Source organism: Myxocyprinus asiaticus, chromosome 11 (genome assembly GCF_019703515.2).
Source record: "Myxocyprinus asiaticus isolate MX2 ecotype Aquarium Trade chromosome 11, UBuf_Myxa_2, whole genome shotgun sequence".
Taxonomy (NCBI): domain Eukaryota; kingdom Metazoa; phylum Chordata; class Actinopteri; order Cypriniformes; family Catostomidae; genus Myxocyprinus; species Myxocyprinus asiaticus.
Genome location: NC_059354.1, coordinates 3,768,402 through 3,789,023, shown reverse-complemented (window position 1 = coordinate 3,789,023; position 20,622 = coordinate 3,768,402). Strand labels below are relative to the sequence as shown.

At 40.6% G+C, this 20,622-nt stretch overlaps 1 protein-coding gene across 2 annotated transcripts in view; it reads right to left on the bottom strand.

Moving 5' to 3' along the window:
- Positions 1 to 12,241: 12,241 nt before the first annotated feature.
- Positions 12,242 to 20,622, bottom strand: part of LOC127448348 (cyclic AMP-dependent transcription factor ATF-2-like) — a 48,333-nt gene continuing 39,952 nt past the window's right edge. For both annotated transcript variants that reach the window (XM_051710801.1, XM_051710802.1), the window contains one exon: positions 12,242 to 14,137. In XM_051710801.1, the coding sequence (XP_051566761.1) occupies positions 13,902 to 14,137 (236 nt within the window). In that variant the 3' untranslated portion in view covers positions 12,242 to 13,901. The remainder of the gene's footprint in view (positions 14,138 to 20,622) is intronic.

Genomic DNA, 20,622 nt, shown 5'->3' with positions numbered 1-20,622 from the left:
ACCCGGATGAAAAGCCATTACCAGCAGTACGCTGTCAGTGCTAAAGCTTCGGATTTAGACCAATTAACTCTGTATCCTGAGAACTTAGAAAATGAATTAATAATTCTGTGGAGGCAAGGCATAGATCTACTAGGGTCGGTGATGAATAATAAAATATCATCTGCTTAAAGCAAAAGCTTATGCGCCATACCTCACACCACCACCCCTGCAAAATCATCCTCCTTTCTTATTGTGGCTACTAATGGTTCCAGGGCCAGACAGAACAATAATGGGGAAAAAGGGCAACCCTGCTGGGTGCCCCTATCCAGAGTAAAATAATCTGAAATTAATCCATTTATTTGTCTATAAAGTAACTTAATCGATCCAATAAAAGTATTCCCGAACCCGTACATTTCCAAAATCTTAAAAAGATAATCCAATTCTACCATATCAAATGCCTTTTCGGCGTCAAGTGAGATGGCAGCGACCAGAGTCTGATCATTCGCCACTGACCAAATGATATTGATGAAATGCCTAATGTTATCAGAAGAGCTGCGGCCCCAAATAAACCCACCTGATCTATATGTATAAGAGGTATCATAACTTTACTTAATTTGTTAGCCAAAATTTTTGACAATATTTTAATGTCTAGCTGGATCAGGGAAATTGGACGGTAACTCTTACACTTGTTTGGATCTTTGTCCTTTTTAAGAATCAGACTGATCTGGGCTTGTGTCATGGTTGGTGGAAGCTTTCCATTCTTTAATAATTCCGTATAAACTTCTAGCAAGAGTGGAGCCAGTTCTGTAGCATAAGATCTAAAAAATTCAGCAGCAAAGCCATCTGGCCCCGGAGACTTGCCTGTAGGCAAGGCCTTAATTACCTCACCAAGCTCCTCCAAGTTTATCTCAGAATCAAGAGAATTTCTTTGCTCAGCCGACAGTTTGGAAAGTTCTAATGGTTCCACAACATTTCTAATACCTTCATCAGTAGATGAGGATGTGGAACTATAAAGATCATGACAATTTTTTTTTAAAAGCCTTATTAAAATCAGTGGCCAAGGTAAATATTTCATCACTAGCAGATTTCACTGAGGAAATGGTAGAAAAAGACATTCTCTGTTTTATTTATCTAGCCAGAGGTTTTCCTGCTTTGTCCCCCGTCTCGCCCTGAATAGCCAAAACTCCACTGTAACAGGGTTCAATGGAAAGGAGGCGGTGGGAACCAGATGAAGCATCAGAGTAATGTTTTTAAACTTAAACACAAAGACACACAAATGTAAATGCATACAGGGCAGCTGCCTGTAGCTCTCTCTCTCCCGAACTGCCACATCCCGTTGCACCTGTACCTCTCCTCAGCTGATTAGCCCAACTGGGGGCCGGGCGTGTGTAGTCACAGCCTGGCCCGGCCCTTCCCTCCTCCTTGTCACATCCACCTTCTGCGACAAAATAGTATTATATCTGTATTTCAATTGGGTCAGTTCTCTGAGGCCATTACACGACATTCGGCGCTTCAGCTCTGCCTCGGCACTTTTAATATTCCCTTCCAATTCCAAGAGTTCTTTTTGGTGAATGAGGCATACTGTATGATCCAACCCCTAAGAACCGCCTAAAGTGCCTCCCAAGCCACGCCCACAGAGGATACTGAGGACCAGTTGGTCTCCATATAGACATTGATTTCAGCCTTTAGCATTTGTTGGAATATGATTTCCTTTTCTTCATATGTGGCAACACCTCTAAACTCACCAGGGCGTGATCTGAGACTAAAATGTTTCTGATTGAGCAATCAACAACAGATGAAATGAGGGACTTAGACATTAAAAAAAAAATTAAACTATTCTAGAGTAAATCTTATGGACTGAAGAAAAAAAATTATAGCCCCTACCATATGGGTTCAAAAGCCTCCAAATATCTGTAAGACCAAGATTTTTACACATCCTGTGAAGCATCAATGTTGCTCTAGGGGGCTTGCTCACTTTTGCTTCACTATGATCAAGGGCTGAGTCCACCAAAAGATTAAATTCTCTTCCCAGTATTATATCATGAGGGGTGCCAGCGGCTTGCAATATCCCTTCAAGATCTATAAAAAAGCCCTGATCATCGAAGTTAGGTGCATAAATATTAGCCAAAATAAGATTTCAGGTAAAATTATAATGACTCTTCCTAATTTATCTTTACTCTGTTTGAGACATTTGAATTGTAAATGTTTACTTATCAGTGTAATGACTCCCCTGCTCTTACTCGAGCCAGCACTATAAAAAAATGCCCACCCCATATCTTTCCAAAATTTTCAGCTTCCTGCCGAGAAAGATGCGTTTCTTGAAGAAACACTATATCATATTTCTTACAAATAAGAAAAGAAATAACCTTCCTTCTTTTTATGGGGTGCCCCAACCCATTCACATTCCACGTGGAGAGAGACAATCCACTCATATTAACATTTGACATTTTGACATATAAGAAAAAATAGATTATGTGTCAAAAACAGGATTATAAAGACTACATTCCAACATTAGTGTAACAATCAAACCCCGAACATCCCTTAGGAAAAAAAAAAACAGAAAAAAGAAAAATGTGCACATAAACCCTGCGCATGACAGCTATTTTATGCTCATGCTGGCATCCATCCCTCCAAACTCAAACAGTCCATGTATGCCTACGAAAACCCCCGTGACAACTTTGCCATCAGATTGCTCAAGTCTGGTGTTTCTATACACATTTTGTGAGACAGAATTACACAGCAAAAGATAATCTATAAAACAAACTCCAGCCAATAAGCAGAATAAACATAAAGAGCATGTAGAGTCATCCATAAAACTGTCCTGAAGGTGTGTTATTCTACAAAATAAACTCCAGCCGCTAGGTGGAACCAGCATAAAAAGAACGCGCAGATTCTTCAAACAGTCAAATGAATATTCGGTAAGCTGGTCCACACGGCTGCAATGTGAGTACAAGTAAATGACTTACTCACTCCAATGACTTTGCAAGAAATACTACACAAAAAAAAAATAAATAATAAAAAATAAAACTTGCAGGTTCCTCAAACTGTCAAACGGATGTTCAGTGAGCTGGCCCAATCAACTGCAACATGACTGTAAGCAAATGACTTACTCACTCCAATGACTTTGCCAAAAAGTACTCCACAAAATAACCTCAAGCCGATAGGCGGAACCAGCACAAAAAGAGTGCGCATAATCTTCAAACAGTCAAGCGAATGTTCAGTGAGCCAGTCCATTCGGCCACAATGTGAGCACCACAACACGACCCATTCACTCCACTGACTTTATGAAGGACATCGCTTGCTGTGGGCATGTGAATGTTTTACGGCCATCCTTAGCATCTGTTCTCAATTTGGCCAGGAATATCAGTACAAAAGCGATCTTCCATTGATGTAAGTTTCTTGCATTCATTTCTGATCATATTTCTCTCTTGTCGACTTCGCAAAGCCTGGGAAAAAGAAAGCCTTCCTTTACTCCTCGCCTCACATAACACAAGATCTTTATCAGATGATCTCAGAAATTTGGCCAGAATTGATCGGGGCCTGTCTCCCTCAGCGGATCGCCAAGCCGCAACCCTGTGAGCTCGCTCGATTTCCAGATTATTGCCTGCTATGTCAAGCAGACTCGGAAAGAGCCCGTCCAGGAATTCCACTATATTCTGTCCCTCCACTTCCTCCGGGACTCTCACGATACAGACATTATTCCGCCGGCTAAGGTTTTCCATGTCCTCCAAATCCACCTTGGTTGCTAGCATATTAGCAGATAATTCCCTCACCGATGACTCCAGATAATTGATCCGTTTCTTGACATCCCCCACTCTTGTAACCACCTCAGAGAATTTCGTCTCCATGGCAGTGATCGATTGACATATCACAGTAAGATCCTCCAAGTCAGTGATGACCTTCGTCAATATTGCCGACATGCTCAACATCTCTCGCCGCAATTCCCTGATTAAATCCACTCCCCGGTCCGGTGCCCGCTCAAGGGTTTCAGCCTGAGCACGTAAGTGTCTTTTAATGTCTCCAGAGCCTGAGGATTTTGGAACAGAATGTATCAAATCTCACCTGTTTATGTCATTAAAAGGTATTAAAACTAGCAAAGTGTGCAGAGCTCGCCGTTCACACATCCGATACTTGCATGGTGTCACGTGACCCACTTTCATTATGTAGGCTATTTGTTTAAGTTTGGCTTCTTCCGTATTTTGTTTCCCACCTGAATGCATGACATGTCATAGTAACGAATGCCCGACTCAGAGTTACAAGCTTCCCAGGTCCACTTGAAGGCAGCAACAGGCTTATGCCTTTATGTCATTACATCATGTCTGTAAACACAGAAATGAAGTACTGGCTGTCATGTGTTCTGGCTGGGGAAACTACACTGTTCAGTTCAGTCAGTCACTGTCACACAGTTCAGGACAGCATTGCTGCAGTCTGGATGGATGTTTGGCGAAGTTCTTTACTTGCTAATACTTGGATATGTTGTCTGGTACGGTTGTTGAAGCTTATATTGCCTGTCATGCTCGTATGAATAATTCTGCATATTATTGTCATGTTTAATAAAGTATTTTTTACCCCATTATTAAATCCTCATTTTATGTTACTTTACAGTGTTATTGTGTGCAGTGCATAGACGTACTATTGTAGTTTTACGGTTTTACTTGCATTATCAACTGAGGCTGTACAATATAATATAAAATAATAAAGTCTTCTATTGAACTCGTATCACCCATATCACAAGTTTCACCTCTTAAATTGATAAGTGAATTACAGAAATTAATAGTAGATAAAACACTTGAATAATCATACTGAAATATAATGATAACTGTTGATGGTTTGTTCTATTTCACCTCGGTCAACACGCCACAGTACGGGTCAGCCATGCTAAGATTAAGCTGTCAGGAGACTTATAGCAAATTAATCACGCCCCTGCTTGCAATAAACCTTTACAAATACAGGTGCGAGCCAGCTAATACTTTCAATTTTTACCTCCTGAGGAACGAGCTGTTTGGAACTGTGAGTCGTTGTTATTGGGGATTAAAACATATCCAATGAAAGCAACTACAGGACTGAACAAAGCGTGAAATTTGGAAGTGAACAGAACCCTTGTGCATGTGGAAGTTCATTCATTCTTCACGTGCTGAGGGCAGCCTCTTTGCCTGCGAAGACGCGTCGGCTTTGGCTGTTGGAATTTTCATTGCAGTTTGCAAGTGAGTATTCAACCAACATTATTTAATTTAACAGTTGCCTCATTGTAGGCTTGTTGCTTTTCTGAGCCAGATATGTACACTGCCTGGCCAAAAAAAAGTCACCGTTTGGATTTAAGGCTGTGTTATGATCTGGGATTGCTTCAACTGGTCAGGTCTACGCTCAGCAACATTATGCAGCAATAAAATGAAGTCAGCTGACTACCTAAATGTACTGAATGGCCAGGTTATCCCATCAATGGATTGTTTCTTCCCTAACGGCACGGACATATTCCAGGACGACAATGCCAAGATTCATCAGGTTGAAATTGTGAAAGAGTGGTTCAGGATGCATGAGAAATCATTTTCACACATGAATTGGCCACCACAGAGTCCTGACCTTAACCCCATTGAAAGTCTTTGGGATGTGCTGGAGAAGACTTTACGGAGTGGTTCGACTCTCCTGCCATCAATACAAGATCTTGGCCAAAAATGAATGCAACTCTGGACGGAAATAAATGTTGTGACGTTGCATAAGGTTGTCAAAACAATGCCACGATGAATGCACACTTTAATCAAAGCTAAATGCGGTCCAACGAAATATTAGAGTATGCTATTTTTTTTTGGCCAGGCAGTGTGCAGTATATACTGTATATATGTTAATTATATATATACAGCTCTGGAAAAAATTAAGAGACCACTGCAAAATGATCAGTTTCTCTGGATTTACTATTTATAAATATGTGTTTGAGTAAAATGAACATTTTTGTTTTATTCTATAAACAGCTTGCATCTTGGCATGCTCTCTACCAGTCTTTCACATTGCTGTTGGGTGACTATGCCACTTCTGGTGCAAAAATTCAAGCAGCTCAGCTTTTCTTTGTCCTTCACAAAGATGAATCTGCCCAATTCCAGCCTTGCTGAAGCACCCCCAGATCATCACCGATCCTCCACCTGGTCATCTAATGGTTAGACGGAGACCTGGAGAGGCCTTCAAGCCACAGTGTCTTGCTCCCACTGTAAAATTTGGTGGAGGATCGGTGATGATCTGGGGGTGCTTCAGCAAGGCTGGAATCAGGCAGATTCGTCTTTGTGAGGGACGCATGAATCAAGCCATGTACAAGGTTATCCTGGAAAAAAATTTGCTTCCTTCTGCTCTGACAATGTTCTCCAACTCTGAGGATTGGTTTTTCCAGCAGGACAATGCTCCATGCCACACAGACAGGTCAATCAAGGTGTGGATGGAGGACCACCGGATCAAGACCCTGTCATGGCCAGCCCAATCTCCAGACCTGAACCCCATTGAAAACATCTGGAATGTGATCAAGAGGAAGATGGATGGCCACAAGCCATCAGCTGCTTGAATTTTTGCGCCAGGAGTGGCATAAAGTCAGCCAACAGCAATGTGAAAGACTGGTAGAGAGCATGCCAAGACACATGAAAGCTGTGACTGAAAATCAACCAAATACTGATTTCAGAACTCAGGAGTCACAGGAGGACAACAAGTGAAAACATAGTGGAAGGAAGCAGAATGCAAGAGACCTTGCATGGTTTTTTGTAGGTTCTGCATTGGCCTACCGGCCTCCCAAATACTGTAGAGCCAGCAGCGAAACATCAATGCCACCACCCAGATAAGCAGTCAGTGGCAGCCTCTGGAGTATTTGGAAGTGAAGAGAACCCTCTGCGTTCGGACCCAAATGATCTCTCGGATTCGGAGCTGGGTGACAGTGCCTCTCAGGCATGTGATCCTATTCCACTGGATCCTTCAGACAAAGCGGTGATTGCTAGAGCAGCAGAGTGTGCACAGCTGCCTCCCCAAGCCGTAACACTGACAACCTCCACATTTGACAAACTTGGCTGGGGCTGCAGCCTATGGCTTGCTATGGCTCCCCCGGTAGGGCCCACATTTGTTATGCTGGCAGGGGCAACAGCCAGGGCTGGTCAGGATGCTACACATCCAAACATGCATTGCAGAGCAGTTGACAGTCAGCTGCGGAAAGCTTATCATGCCTCTGCTTTGTCAGCAAGGCTTGCATGCACCAACTCTCTCCTGCTAGTGTAATATGTACATGTCTGTCAAAAATAATGTCAAAATATAAGTCAAAATTAATTATATAAAACTGAAAATTAAAAAGCAAAAAAGAAATTCCTGTTGAATTTCTTGACATTACAATTCATGAAATTTCTTCTTGTCATTCCTGTTTAAAGTCCAGTTAAACATCCTATGTAGTCCAATTCAATATGAATTTAATGCAAAAATCATGAACTGAAAAGCCAGTTCTTAAATTCTGCTTTGGACCATGATTTCATATCTGCCTAAACTGCAGTATCATCCCTGTAACATCCTTAAGCAGGGAGCGGCAATGCACTACGGGTTTCACGAGAAATAGTGAAATGGTTTCTGCACACTTCTGTAGACGCAAACTCCCCTAGTCAGCATAGAGTGTTGCCATATACTGTAGATTTTGAGTTATATATAAGTAACAAAGGATGTTTGCCGTGTCCTGCTGTATGTGTTTATGTGTGTGTGCAGCATGCTCTTCCATTGGAGCGAGGCGTGGGTGTGATCTCGTCTTCTCCATAAACACATCATTGTGATTGTTCTGTCTCCATCAGAATTCCAGTCCCTTACTGCAGAAGTCTCAGTGCTTTTAGGAAAGGGAGCAGTAACACTCCTGCCCTCAGAGTTGACAGGTCAGGAGTTTTATACCACCTATTTCCTGATTCCAAAAAAGGATGGGGGTCTTGGCCCGATCCTAAATCTCAAGAGGTTCAATCATCATCTAAAGCGACTGCCTTATCGTATGCTCTGCCTAAAAATCCTCTTCACATTCATATGGCAAGGGGACTGGTTCACAACAGTGGATTTCCGCATTCTTCCACATACCAATCCACAAGAGTCACAGGGAGTACCTCAGCTTTTATTTTCAAGGCAAGCATACGAATACAAGATGCTCCCTTTTGGTCTGTTTCCAGCTCCCCGCACCCTCACAAAGTATATGGATACAGCACTCATTCCACTTCCTCGCCAGGGTATTCACATAGCTAATTACCTCGATGATTTTGTTCCCCCACAGAACAGCAGGCCAGGAGCAACACAATCGTGTTGTCCCACCCAAAGAAACTGGGGCTGACACTGAAAAGGGAGAAGAGTTGCCTCACTCCCACCAGGGTGGTGACATATCTCAGCTTGATTTTGAATTCAATTACAGTCAGAACCTCTCTGACTCCACTGTGGCAATCAGTGTTGAGAGATCCTTGCAGAGTAGCAGGTGACAGTGAAGTGTGGCCAGATGCTGCTTGGCCTTATGGTGGCAGCCAGTCAGGTTGTGCCATTGGGGCTGCTTTTTATGTGCCCGCCGCAGCTGTGGTTTGCGAGGCACAGAGTGGGTCCATACTAGGATGGCCAGCGGCTGATTCTGTGGGACCTGGAATGTCTCCCAATGGTACAGTGGTGGCTCGACCCCAGGTCTGAAGGAGGGGATCATGTTGGGCCCAGTGTGCTCGAGGTTAACCATAACAACGGATGAAACAAGTGATTATTTGTATAGGAAGTACCACAGTGGTCTCATACATCAATTACCAAGGTGGGGTGTGCTCACCAATTTTATACAGGAAGGCTTGAGAGCTTCTCCTAAGGGCACACGCTCAGGGATTGTCACTGAGGGCCATACATTCTTAATGGTGGGGCCCAGAGGAACCTTAATGGTGGACGTTCTGGCGAACGAGTGACCTCAAGTTCTACTGTATGCATTTCCTCCTGTTAGTTGCACCGGACTGGCCCCAGCAGCCATGGATGAAAGATCTGGTCAATTTGCTGGTGGGGTCACCGTGGTGTTTTCCAGTCATGCAAAACAAGCTTTCACAGGTCCAGGGCAAACTCTGGCACCCAAATCCAGGACAGTACAGTCTGCATGTCTGGCCAATAGACGGGAGCCATTCAGAGGTCTTGGACAAGGAGTTCTAACAAGCTTACAGACAGCTAGAGCTCTGTCTATGAGGACTGTCTACGAGCTACTGCTAACTGTTGGGGAAGGCTTTCTCTGCTGTGTCAGTCCAGGGGGACGGACCCAGTCTCTTGTGATGTTGAGTCAATCTTGTCTTTTCACTAGTCCCTGTTGGAGAGTGGTCTGGTAAAGTCAACCTTGAGGCGGTGTGTAACAGCCATATCTGATCGCCATGCATGTTTTGATGACTCTTCAGCTGGTTCCCAGCATTGCATCAGACACTTTCTAAAAGGGGCCCATAGATTGTGCCCATCACGAGCTTGAATGATCCCCTCATGGGATTTGTACATTGTCTTGGATGCTCTGACAGTGCCCCCCTTTGAACCCTTGGACAATTTATAGATAGATTTTCTCTCATTTAAGAAGAGCTTTTCTTCGTGCTATTCCCTCAGCAAGAAGGGTGAGTGAGTTACATGTCCTGAATGTGCACCCGACATGCTTAAGATTAGGAGAAGAGGGATCAGCTATTTCTCTCCTTCCAAACCCGGCATTCCAGCCAAAGGTACTACCCCACTCGTATGTGTCCAGGTCCTTGGTCCTGGATTTTTTTCATCCACCTCCTCATGCAGACTCTGTGGAAGCAGCTAGATTGCATCTAATCTGCCCAGTCAGAGCACTGAGGAGGTACATTGCTTGCACGCAACCTATAAGAAAAACGAATCAACTTTCTGTCTGCTATGGGGAATTATTGCGAGGCCAGGCTGTGCCCAAACAGCATCTGGCCAACTGGGTGGTCGGGTTGATAGATTTAGCCTACCGTAATGCAGGTGTGCCTCCAACCACGGGGTTGATTGCACACAGGGGCGTGATTAATTTGCTATCCGTCTCCTGACAAATTAACCTCAGCGAGGCTGACCCATACTGTGGCGTGTTGACTTTATTCATAGAACCTAGGTTACCTGTGTAACCCTCCATTATCATTATAAAAGCACTTTTAGCGTAGGTCAGAAAAGCACTATAAGTGTAAAATTCATTCATTCAAAACATGTAAATAAGAGTTTTGTTTATCTTATCATAGCAATAAATATTTCAGATGTTTAATAGAACATAACATCAACATGAAAATAGAACGTTATGACTCTGAATATCTCCCAGTCATGATCACACAGGCGATGTCCAGGTAAGCTCAAATCATGAGATTCATCCGTGCAGAAGAGCAGAGCCGAAACACAACTCATGTAAAGTGTTCTTCTGCAAATTGCATGCTATTTTAAGTTTCAACCACAGATGTCACAAGAGAGCACAAAGTTCCGTATTGCAGCTTTAAATAAATAAATGCTTGACCAATAAATTGCTTAAGAAAAACATGCATCAATAAATCCATATGCAACAGCCAGTGTTAATTGAGGTTGTGAAGTGCATCTTTTTATTGTCTGGTGGGTTCTCACTGACATGACTTTAGACACTTGGAGAACTTACGAAACAACAATTTAAAGTGTCTACTTACAGCGCAGATGCACTGGTTTTCACCTGCATGTCAATTCATATTGGACTACCTTTACCAGGGGTTCTTTTTTGGGGCACTTTATAGAAGATAAACTGGTGTGGGAATACGCAGTTCGGAAAAAATACAGATTTGACTGCTTCGGACGGGATTAAAATCAATGAGAAGATCTGGCAATTGTTTCTCACCAAACCTCATCGTATGTTTTCATAAAAATTGTAAGTCTCATGGAATAATTTATTAGACTTCTGAATTATACTTTTGTGTGCTTTTAAAGCTTGAAGAAGTGGTCACCATAAACTGCCATTGTATGACTTTGTATCACTGAACACACTTTTTTTTTTTCAGTTTCTCCCTTTGTTATAAGAAAAAGAAATGTCATATGGGGTTATAACAACAGGGGTGAGTAAACTATGACTGCATTTTAATTATCCCTTGAACACACTGGCGTGCAGAGTTATTAATGAGCTGGTGCAAACTCCTACACCTGTAAGACCGTTATGATCAGTTTCGTCATAAAATACAATAACAGAGTGTAATCAGCGCATATTATGGCCGCCTATCCACCATTTTCCTGAATACGAGAGTGTTCCATGATTTGCCCATTTTCAATTTCTGGTCTCCAGTGTTCACTCGCATCAGCGTATATTCATAGTGATGTTTGAAGTATTACATTTGTAAAAATTGTCAAAAAACATGTGCAAAAACACTTCCCAGAGTCGAGATGACCATTTTTTTGACAGTGCCTCATTTTAGTGTGTAGATGTTATGAAGCAATGGTCCGAAGTTAGTTATGTTGAAATCATTAACTACTTTGAGTTATGACAGCCAACAACTGCACATGTTGAGCATGAAATTCATTTTTATTCCAAACAACACTTAAATGGTTGTTGTTCTCCATCTCGATTGCTCGTTTCGGTAGTTTTTACATTGCTTCTCGAGACCTGAAATGGAAAACAGGCAATTAGAATCATCATGGAGCCGCCCAGTGGTTGCTCAGGAAAACTGTGGATAGCATGTTAGCACAATAATGCTATAACCACCATAAAGACTGCATTTTCCCACACTATTTCTACTCGTTATTGGTAAATTAGTTTTTTGATGGCCAGTTAACATTTAGTCTCCAGACAGCACATGTACATCACCCAAACGTCTATATGATGTGTTAACATCTGGAAAATTTAATTTTTTAGATTGTTTGCTCATCTGCAATACATCTATAAGACGTTTCCTACTGGATGGCAATAAGACATTCAGCAGTTATCTTTGAGATGTTTATGATTTAGAATGTTTGTAAATCTGATCTTTTTAAGATCTTTAGCAGATGTTCATTAGATTGTGATGCTTTCCAGGTGAAAAGATCCAGTGCTATCTGAAGTCCCCCGACTCATTGCTTGGGACTGGCTTATTAGAGAATAACTATGCTTAGGTGATTTATGGCTAGATGATAATCTATTGAAGCCAACAGTCATTGATGTGACAATAATAAAATGTAAAGTTGAATTTTCCTGGGTGTCTCCACAAGATGGCAGAGTCTGCAAAGCAAAGATCAGACTGACACTTGGAGACAATGAAAACAAAATTTCAATTTCATTCAATAAAAAAATTCACAATGATTTTGGCGCCTTAAAGAGCTATTAAAAGTTTTATTACAACATTTTAATTTATTTTACTTTTATACATAATTTTCACAAGTTACAAGCTGACCGCCAACACAACAATAATCACATCCATTTTCTCCGAACTGGATCCAGGGTAAATAAGAACACAATCCCATTTGAAAAGCTGCCATTTCCTGGCTGAGAAACCTAAGAGATGTTCAGATGCAATAACCCAACAGACACATGGTTGAAATGTTGGTCAAATTCTCTCAGAGAATTCAGTCATGCAGGTAATAAGCACATAGCAGTCATACAAAGTACCTTCAAAATCAAGTTTTAAATAGCAGATCATTAAAGCGGGAAAAATTCAGCAAAGTCTTTACTAGAACTACACAGTAGTAAGCGAATAGATTTTAAAGAGAGAAGCAGATGCAAAGTGATAATAATGAAAGACTGGTAACCTATTCTTACTTAGTAACTGTCACTAAGCATAACCCAAGCCAAGCTCATAGTTTAACCTTAAAACATCCAAAAGTCTCAGTGTGGTTTATTTTTTTGTTTCTTTTGAAGAGCTGCTCCAGTTCCAGTTCAATCTTAAGAATTTTAATCTAAGACAGAACTGCTTCCACAGATCGGGCAGAGAAAGCCTCAATGGTTTATTCAGGTGATTATTTTTACTTATTTTAAAATGGTTGTCATTATGATCCTAAGACAAACACATAATACCAGTAGAGATCACATACATTTCGTCAGTAATGGCATTTACAGTGCTTCCTTAATACACTGTAATTAGAAAGACAACCAAAGTGCATTAACTAATACATTTTTTCCCCCCCTTTGTTTCTAAAAGTCAAACACCACAAATACAAAGTCAGCCACTTTGTAGCAAGCAGAAAATAACTCATTTTAAAAAAGCATAAAGCTTTTATTAAAATAAAATAAAAATAAATAAATAAATAATTAAAACTGAAACAAAATTAATAACTGAATAATGGCAAACAAAGAGCATTTGGAAAGTCTGCATGGTGAATAATGCACTTTTACAATCAATGGTGAAAGAACAATCGCTCCGCTCAAGATTTTTCTGATGTAAAGACTTTTCTAAAAACTTCTTGTAACTGGCCAAGAATCATAAGAAACATTCACACAACAGCATATCACTCTTTCAAGAAGATGATTCAGTAACAACTCCTAAAAGCTGCTAGAACTGCTCTTGTGAACAAGCACTTGAAAAATAACGACTATTTATTAAAAACACCCTTTCACTCTCCTCGTGTGCAAAATATAAAAGGCAAAAAAATTAAAGTGACCATGTCTTTGACCTTAAGCCTCTGATAGTGCTTTAATAAGTCCCCTTCCAGGGGACTTATGAATCCAGGTACATTTTTGCTGTAGGGATTCATGTGAATCAACTGTTCTTGATCCTTCCTACACAGCGCTCAGCGTTTCATATAAACGTAACAAATACACCACATATTAAAAAACACAATCAATCAGTTTAATTTCTGCATGACCCCCCAAGTGCCTTCCTCGACTACTGTACTCACTCTTAGTGGAAATGCATTGGATTGAAAACAGCTCAAATGAAATCTGAGAGGGAAACAGACAGGAATGTTCTCCAAGGAACATTTCCTATCCCCCTTATTTCAACATGGCTACCAGGAATCAAAGTGACCATTCAGAGGTCTGATCAGCTTCCTGAAGACTGTGCGTGAGCGGCAGAAGCCCTGCCCTCTTGTGACGACAACTCCTCTTCTGTGCTGTGGTCTGCGGTGGGTCCCTGAGGGGGGCCGGATGTGAGAGCTGCTGCGATTGCTGTGGTTGAGCTGACGCCGTTGGATGTGCTGATAGAGCTGTGCTGGATGGCCTCGTTCTGTGGGCTGCTGGGAATGGACATCTCTCCACAGCTGTCCTCCTTATCTAACTCTGAATATAAAGACACAGACACCATCACTAAACTTTCGCACAGTGGCAAGCTTAATGCAGTTTTTAAAAACCATTTTGTATTTTAAGTAGTGCTGTCTAATACTCAGACAATAATGGGTAGGGCTGTACCCTTAGCACTGTTGCTTGTGAATAAAACAATCATTAGCACTCGGACTGTCGATTATTATTCAGTGTGTTTTATTATATAATAACGTGTTTAAAAAGATTTATGCAATTAATAATGTCCCCGAAACCTTATAAGGAATTTTCCTACCATCAGATCAATTCAAGTTTGAAGTGCCACCTTCATGTTTTTACAAGTCTCACACAGCAGGGGACAGTCAGCACAACTGCAGCTGTATAAAGGCAAACTACACTTACTGACAGCAGACAGCGCAAGAGGAGGTCATGTTCTTGTGTTCAAATACAGCTGGAAGGAGCGCAACTCTGAATGCAGGGGTCTCTTCAAACTAATGTGATTTTGATGACATGACATGATGCAACCAAAGTGTGACCTTCCAAAAGCATCCATCTGAAGCATGGTACACAGATGCATCCTTAGAAAAGCACTCATAATATAAGTCTACCTCGGACAGATTGAATTCAGTTGCAAAATGAATTGCTGTGGACTGTAGGCCAATGATATGTATCAGTGGTATGGAAATAAACAATACATTGCCTTCTTAAGCCAATTTTGTATTGCTTAATCAAGAATGTACTTGTCTGCCACAATAATATAGTTTCTTTTTAATTATCTGAATTATTTTATACTCATTTAAATATAATAATTTATAATTATTTTTATTGAGGACCTTTCTTGGAAAATATTTATATATGCATTTAATTGCGATCAGCATACCATGAAAATCATTTGATTAAAATTTTTATCGATTGACAGCCCTAATTAGCATAAATTAAAATGTATTAGCACACAGATGAGTATGATCAAAACAATTTATTTTAAATAATTATATTATTTTTTATTTTATTTATGACTACAATTTTGATACAATCTCGACAATAAATTTTTTAATTAATTATTTGATTTAATGGTATATTTGGTCGCTATAATGTGTTTCACTCTGGGTGGGGCACGTGGTGAGTCGTGCGTGGATGCTGCAGAGAATAGCGTGAAGCCTCCACACGCACTATGTCTCTGCGGTAATGCACTAAACAAGCCATGTGGTAAAATGCGCGGATTGACGGTCTCAGACGCGGAGGCAACTGAGATTCATCCTCCGCCTCCCGGACTGAGGCGAGTCACTACACCACCACGAGGACATAGAGCACATTGGGAATCGGGCATTTCAAATTGGGGAGCAAAAAAAAACAAACAAAAAAAAATTGCTGAATTGAGTGTTTTTAGTCAAAAGCGTCACAGTTTAAGCTTGTCCTCTGAAAACCGAGCAACCAGATGTTCACAGAGGGCAAACAGAATACCTCATTTTATTGTTCATATCGGTTTCTCTCTTTTGCAGGCTGTAATGCGCGACTATTGAGCGCAGCCGCACGATGAGTACGCAGAGCAGAAAGAGCATTGCAGTGACCGTGACACTGTCTCAATGGCAACTCACTAAAGTTTGACAGAAAATCCGTCTATGCACATGTATGACACACTGTTTGTACGGAGGTGTGCAGTCTCGTGGAACACGCGCATGTAAAAGGTTCTCACTCTTTCTTTGTTTCTGTCTTCTGATTTATTTATTTATTTATTTGCAAGAACAGTAGCCTATCGTCTGTGAGTGCTGCAAATGACATCAGACATCTCAGCTCAGGAGGTGTTTTGAGTTCAGTTCACTTTATTTCCACAGAGCAGTTCATTGTGACCAACTCTGCAGCCTATACATCTGTGATTAAAACATAAAATAATACAAAAATACATTCACCTCAAACCATTTTTTTGGTTTATATTTCAGTGATTATCATCATCATTATAATTATTTTTACATTTATAATTGTTTTTATGTCTTCATATGTGTAAGTAATTTTCCACCTGCATGTTTAGACGGATACTTGCCTGACGGTAAATGGAAAAGTGGTTACTTGTGTATATAATTTTTTTGATCACTACATTATTTTAATTGCTTTTTCGTTTCATTTGGAGTGCAATTTGAATAGAGAAATGTATTTGATATAAGTTTTTCATTTTTTAAATAAATTAATTTTCAATGCAAAATCACTAAAGCAAGAATATTCACCGATCCCTCAGCCCTGGGGTTGCCGATGTAATTGGATATTGTATATACCCTGAAGGAGGGAACAAAACGAATATATTCACACACATGATGTATTACGAAATACTCGACCGGTAGAGAATGCACAGATGAAGTAGGTTCTTTGCCAGAGAAGTTGCCCTTCACAACTGTTGTAAAGCCATCTTTCAAAATGTTGAACAACACATTTGAATTGCACTTCATTTTTCCCAGTTTCATTAAAATTTTTAGTTAAAATAAATAAAAAATAAAGTTCAAAGTTTGAAATCAAGGTGTCTTGCTTTATTGTGTAGGCTTAACCCTAACCCTGCTTAATGAAAATTACCCCATAGTACCACCTAGCGTCCAACCAGTGGTAATCCCGGTGTTCGTCGTTTTTTCTGTGGAGTTTTTTTTCCACAAGACTCTTCTCATGGACTAAGGTTTGTCCGACTATTAGGCCCTGCTCTCCACAAAAACATCATTTGCTGCTTTGACAATAAAAAGTGAAAGAGAAAAGAGGAGTTACATTATACCCACTTTTTCTATTCTGCTGGGTAAGAGACATACTGTATTTTAATATTGCTTTTTTGTGGAATCTTTACACAGAATTTGACACTGAGCCACCTTAACTCGCCAAAGACTTGCCCCTATACTGTTGCTGAAAATTTTAGATGAATGAGGAATTGTTTTTGTAACGGACTGTGATTTCCTGAATCAGAATCGAGTGGAGTCGAATTGTTAGGTGTTTACCCTACTGCCCACATCATGTCAGCAACAAAATGTGTCAAAGTTGAAATTGCATCAGAATACGCAAACTTCACTAATATATAGTACGCCAAAAGCAGTATGTCAAATGAGCAGATGTCCAAATCCTCAGTATTCATAAATAGTAGACAAGATATACTCAGATGATGTACCACATCCGGCGAGATTCTGAAATGCACATCCACTGGACGCTGTATTGTTCGGACATGGAAGCTGAGGAGACGTCGTATTCATAAATGCTGAATTTATTTAAAAAAATAAACAACGTCTGAAAAGGTGCCTCTTTTCAACTGTAAGTGCTATACATATATACCAAAAAAGATCCTTCTTGTGGTTATATTATCCTTATTTAACAAAACCAGAGTAAATTATTTGTGCAGTTGTTGTTACTACGTCACATATTCAGGTCACGGGACAATGCCCATGTTACCGGGTGAAGGATGTCTGGGAATGTGTTCATACTACTCACCTGCATAGCTAACAAACGTACTTTTTTAATGTCTGAGAACGTTGCTCTGACAGTATGCAAATTTGAACACAGTATCAGATTGTCACGTTACAACACTTGACCGTAGTGCAACACCGGGGTGCTTGCAGCAGCTTGACAGAGTTGGGGAAAGCTGATGCGAGTCATACTCAGGGACCTAAAGAGAACATGTGGTTCTGACCCTGTAATCATCTCAACTTATATTGCGCTGGTTATATTGATGCTGTGATTACGATTAAAGAATTTCCCTGTCTAATGCTTTGTCTTTTATTAATCCCTGTGCTTGCTTTGTAACCTTTAATTAAAGTTACAATGTCATTTTAAACCAACATCATCAGGGTGTATTAAGAAGCTGTAGTGTACGGCCAGACTTTCGCACCCCTCCTTACCATGCCCTTCCATTCCTGCCAACTACTGCAGCGACAGATAATTACTGCACCTGATTTTAATGATACACACACAGGAGATGCGTGGTCCAAATGCCACCAGCTGTTCTGCAGTTGCATTGAATTAATTGGCTCCTGATGAGGAAGGGAATGAAAAAAGCTCAGCTCTCGCTCTGACTCGAACAGAAATGCAGACTACCATGATAATTAATATAGCTAATGAAGCAAGCACGGCTGAAATGGCACTTGGTAATTAATGCGGGGATATTTTATTGTGCGCACAGTTCTGATAAGACGTGTAACATCTGAATCGACTGGGCTCTGATCGGGTGATTCACTACACACGTATGCCACAGGGTTGTAAATACTCTAGCCGGGTCTGCGCACATAAGGTCGAACTCGGCATAAATCAGAGCCGGGTTTTCTCTTCTCTCCGACTCTGTATTCAGACGTCTGTAATTACTCCTAATGGAATTAAGTAGGAAAGAGGGTGATATAATACCATACACAGCATTGCATGCTCTCAAGACAGTTCTCTGCTCACCTCCTCTCGGATCATCTCTTTTGCGAGCAGATGGGGCTTGTGCAATGCCAAACGGAGGCATGGCCCGCCCTGTTTGTAGGGCAACCTGGGTAATTTTTCCCCACCTGCTACACAGGGCAGCGCTGCCTGAGAGATTAAGGCAAGAAATAGCAACATAATTTACACAAGTGCACAGACGAGAATGCCTGACCATCGCATTGGAAGTGGAACAAACATCAGTACTCAAGGGGGCGATAGAGTTAACTTCAGAAATGTGTGCCTTTAACTGTATGTGTTATTGTTCAGGTACTGAAGCTAGTTACAAGCATGATGTTACAAGCATGTTCTTGTGTTACTGTGGCGGTAACAAATCTCAGTACTGGGGTGATAGAGTTACAGTACCTTTAAAAGTAGTTCAGATAAGTTGCTTTAAATATACAACCCCAATTCCAAAAAAGTTGGGACCATATGAAAAATGCTAATAAAAATAGAAATGTGTGATTTGTAAATTATATTCACCCTTTGCTATATTGAAAGCTCTACAACTACACATTATATGATGTTTTACCATGTGAATTTCATTATTTAAAAAAAATGTAATTTCAAATCAGATGATTGCAACACACTCCAAAAAAGTTGGGACAGTTGAGTGTTTACCACTGTGAAACATCACCATTTCTTCTAATAACACGTATTAAGCATTTGGGCACTGAAGACACAAGTTTGTTAAGTTTAGAAAGTGAATTTTCCCCCATTCATCCATTATGCAGGTCTTCAGCTGCACAATTGTACAGGGTCTTTGTTACCATCTAATGTGCTTCATAATGCACCACATATTCTCAGTTGGAGACAGGTCAGGACTGCGGGCAGGCCAGTCTAGCAATCTAGACTGCTTACACAGTCATGCACTTAAAATCTAGGCAGTATGTGCTTTGAAGTTGTCCTGCTGGAAAATGCAGGAATGTTCTTGGAAAAGACAGTGTTGGATGGCAGTATATGTTGCTCCAAAATTTTTACATATCTGTCTGCATTCATGGTGTTCTCACAGATGTGCAAGTTACCCATTCCATGGGCACTGACACGCCCCTGGCCCATACAGACACTGGCTTCTGGACCTGACGCTAATAACAGCTTGGATGGTCCTTTTACATTTTGGTCCGGAGAACACAATGGCTGTGTTTTTCAAAAAACTTTCTGAAATGTGGACCCTTCAGACCAAAAAAACACAGTTCCACTGTTCTACTTTCCATCTAAGATGAGACCGAGCCCAGAGAAGTCTGCAGCGCTTCTGAACAGTGTTGATGTAGGGCTTCTGCTTTGCATAGTCATGCCAAGCAAAATCTTAACTTGCATCTGTGGATGCAGCGGCGAGTGGTGTTGACTAACAAAGTAATCCCAAGCCCATGTTCATGAGATCCATTTCAGATGAATGATGTTTTTTAAGACAGTGATGTCTGAGGGATCAGAGATCACGTGCATTCAGAAGTGGTTTTCGTCTTGCCCTTTATGCACAGAGATTTGACCAGCCTCCTTCAATCTTTTAACTATATTGTGCACTGTAGAAGGTGAAATGCCCAAAATCCATCCAATTAGTCTTTGGGGAACATTGTTCTCAAAGTGCTGGATTATTTGCCGAGGCATCTGTTGACAAATTGACAAGTCTTGAACGATCCTTGCTGTTGAAGGACTAGGCTGTTTTTGGAGGCTCCTTATACAGTATACAGTACTACGACACAATTGCCTCACCTGTTTAACATCTCCCGTTTCACACTGCCCTTTTATATTTCAAACTGTCAAATTGTTATTAGTCTTAAATTGCCCATCTCAACTTTTTTGGAGTGTGTTGCAATCATCTGATTTAAACATACTTTACATTTTCAAAAAAAATAAAAAATAAAATAAAATAAATTCACAAGGTAAAACATATGTGTAGTTGTGGTGCTTTCAATATATCAAAGGTGAATATAATTTACAAATCACTCCTTTTTGTTTTTATTAGCATTTTTCATACTGTCCCAACTTTTTCGGAATTGGGGTATTATTTACCTTTCTTGCTCAGCAACATTCTTTTCAAACTGTTGCTGTGCCATGACAGTAGTTGACTTAGAAGTGGACATTTCACACTAATG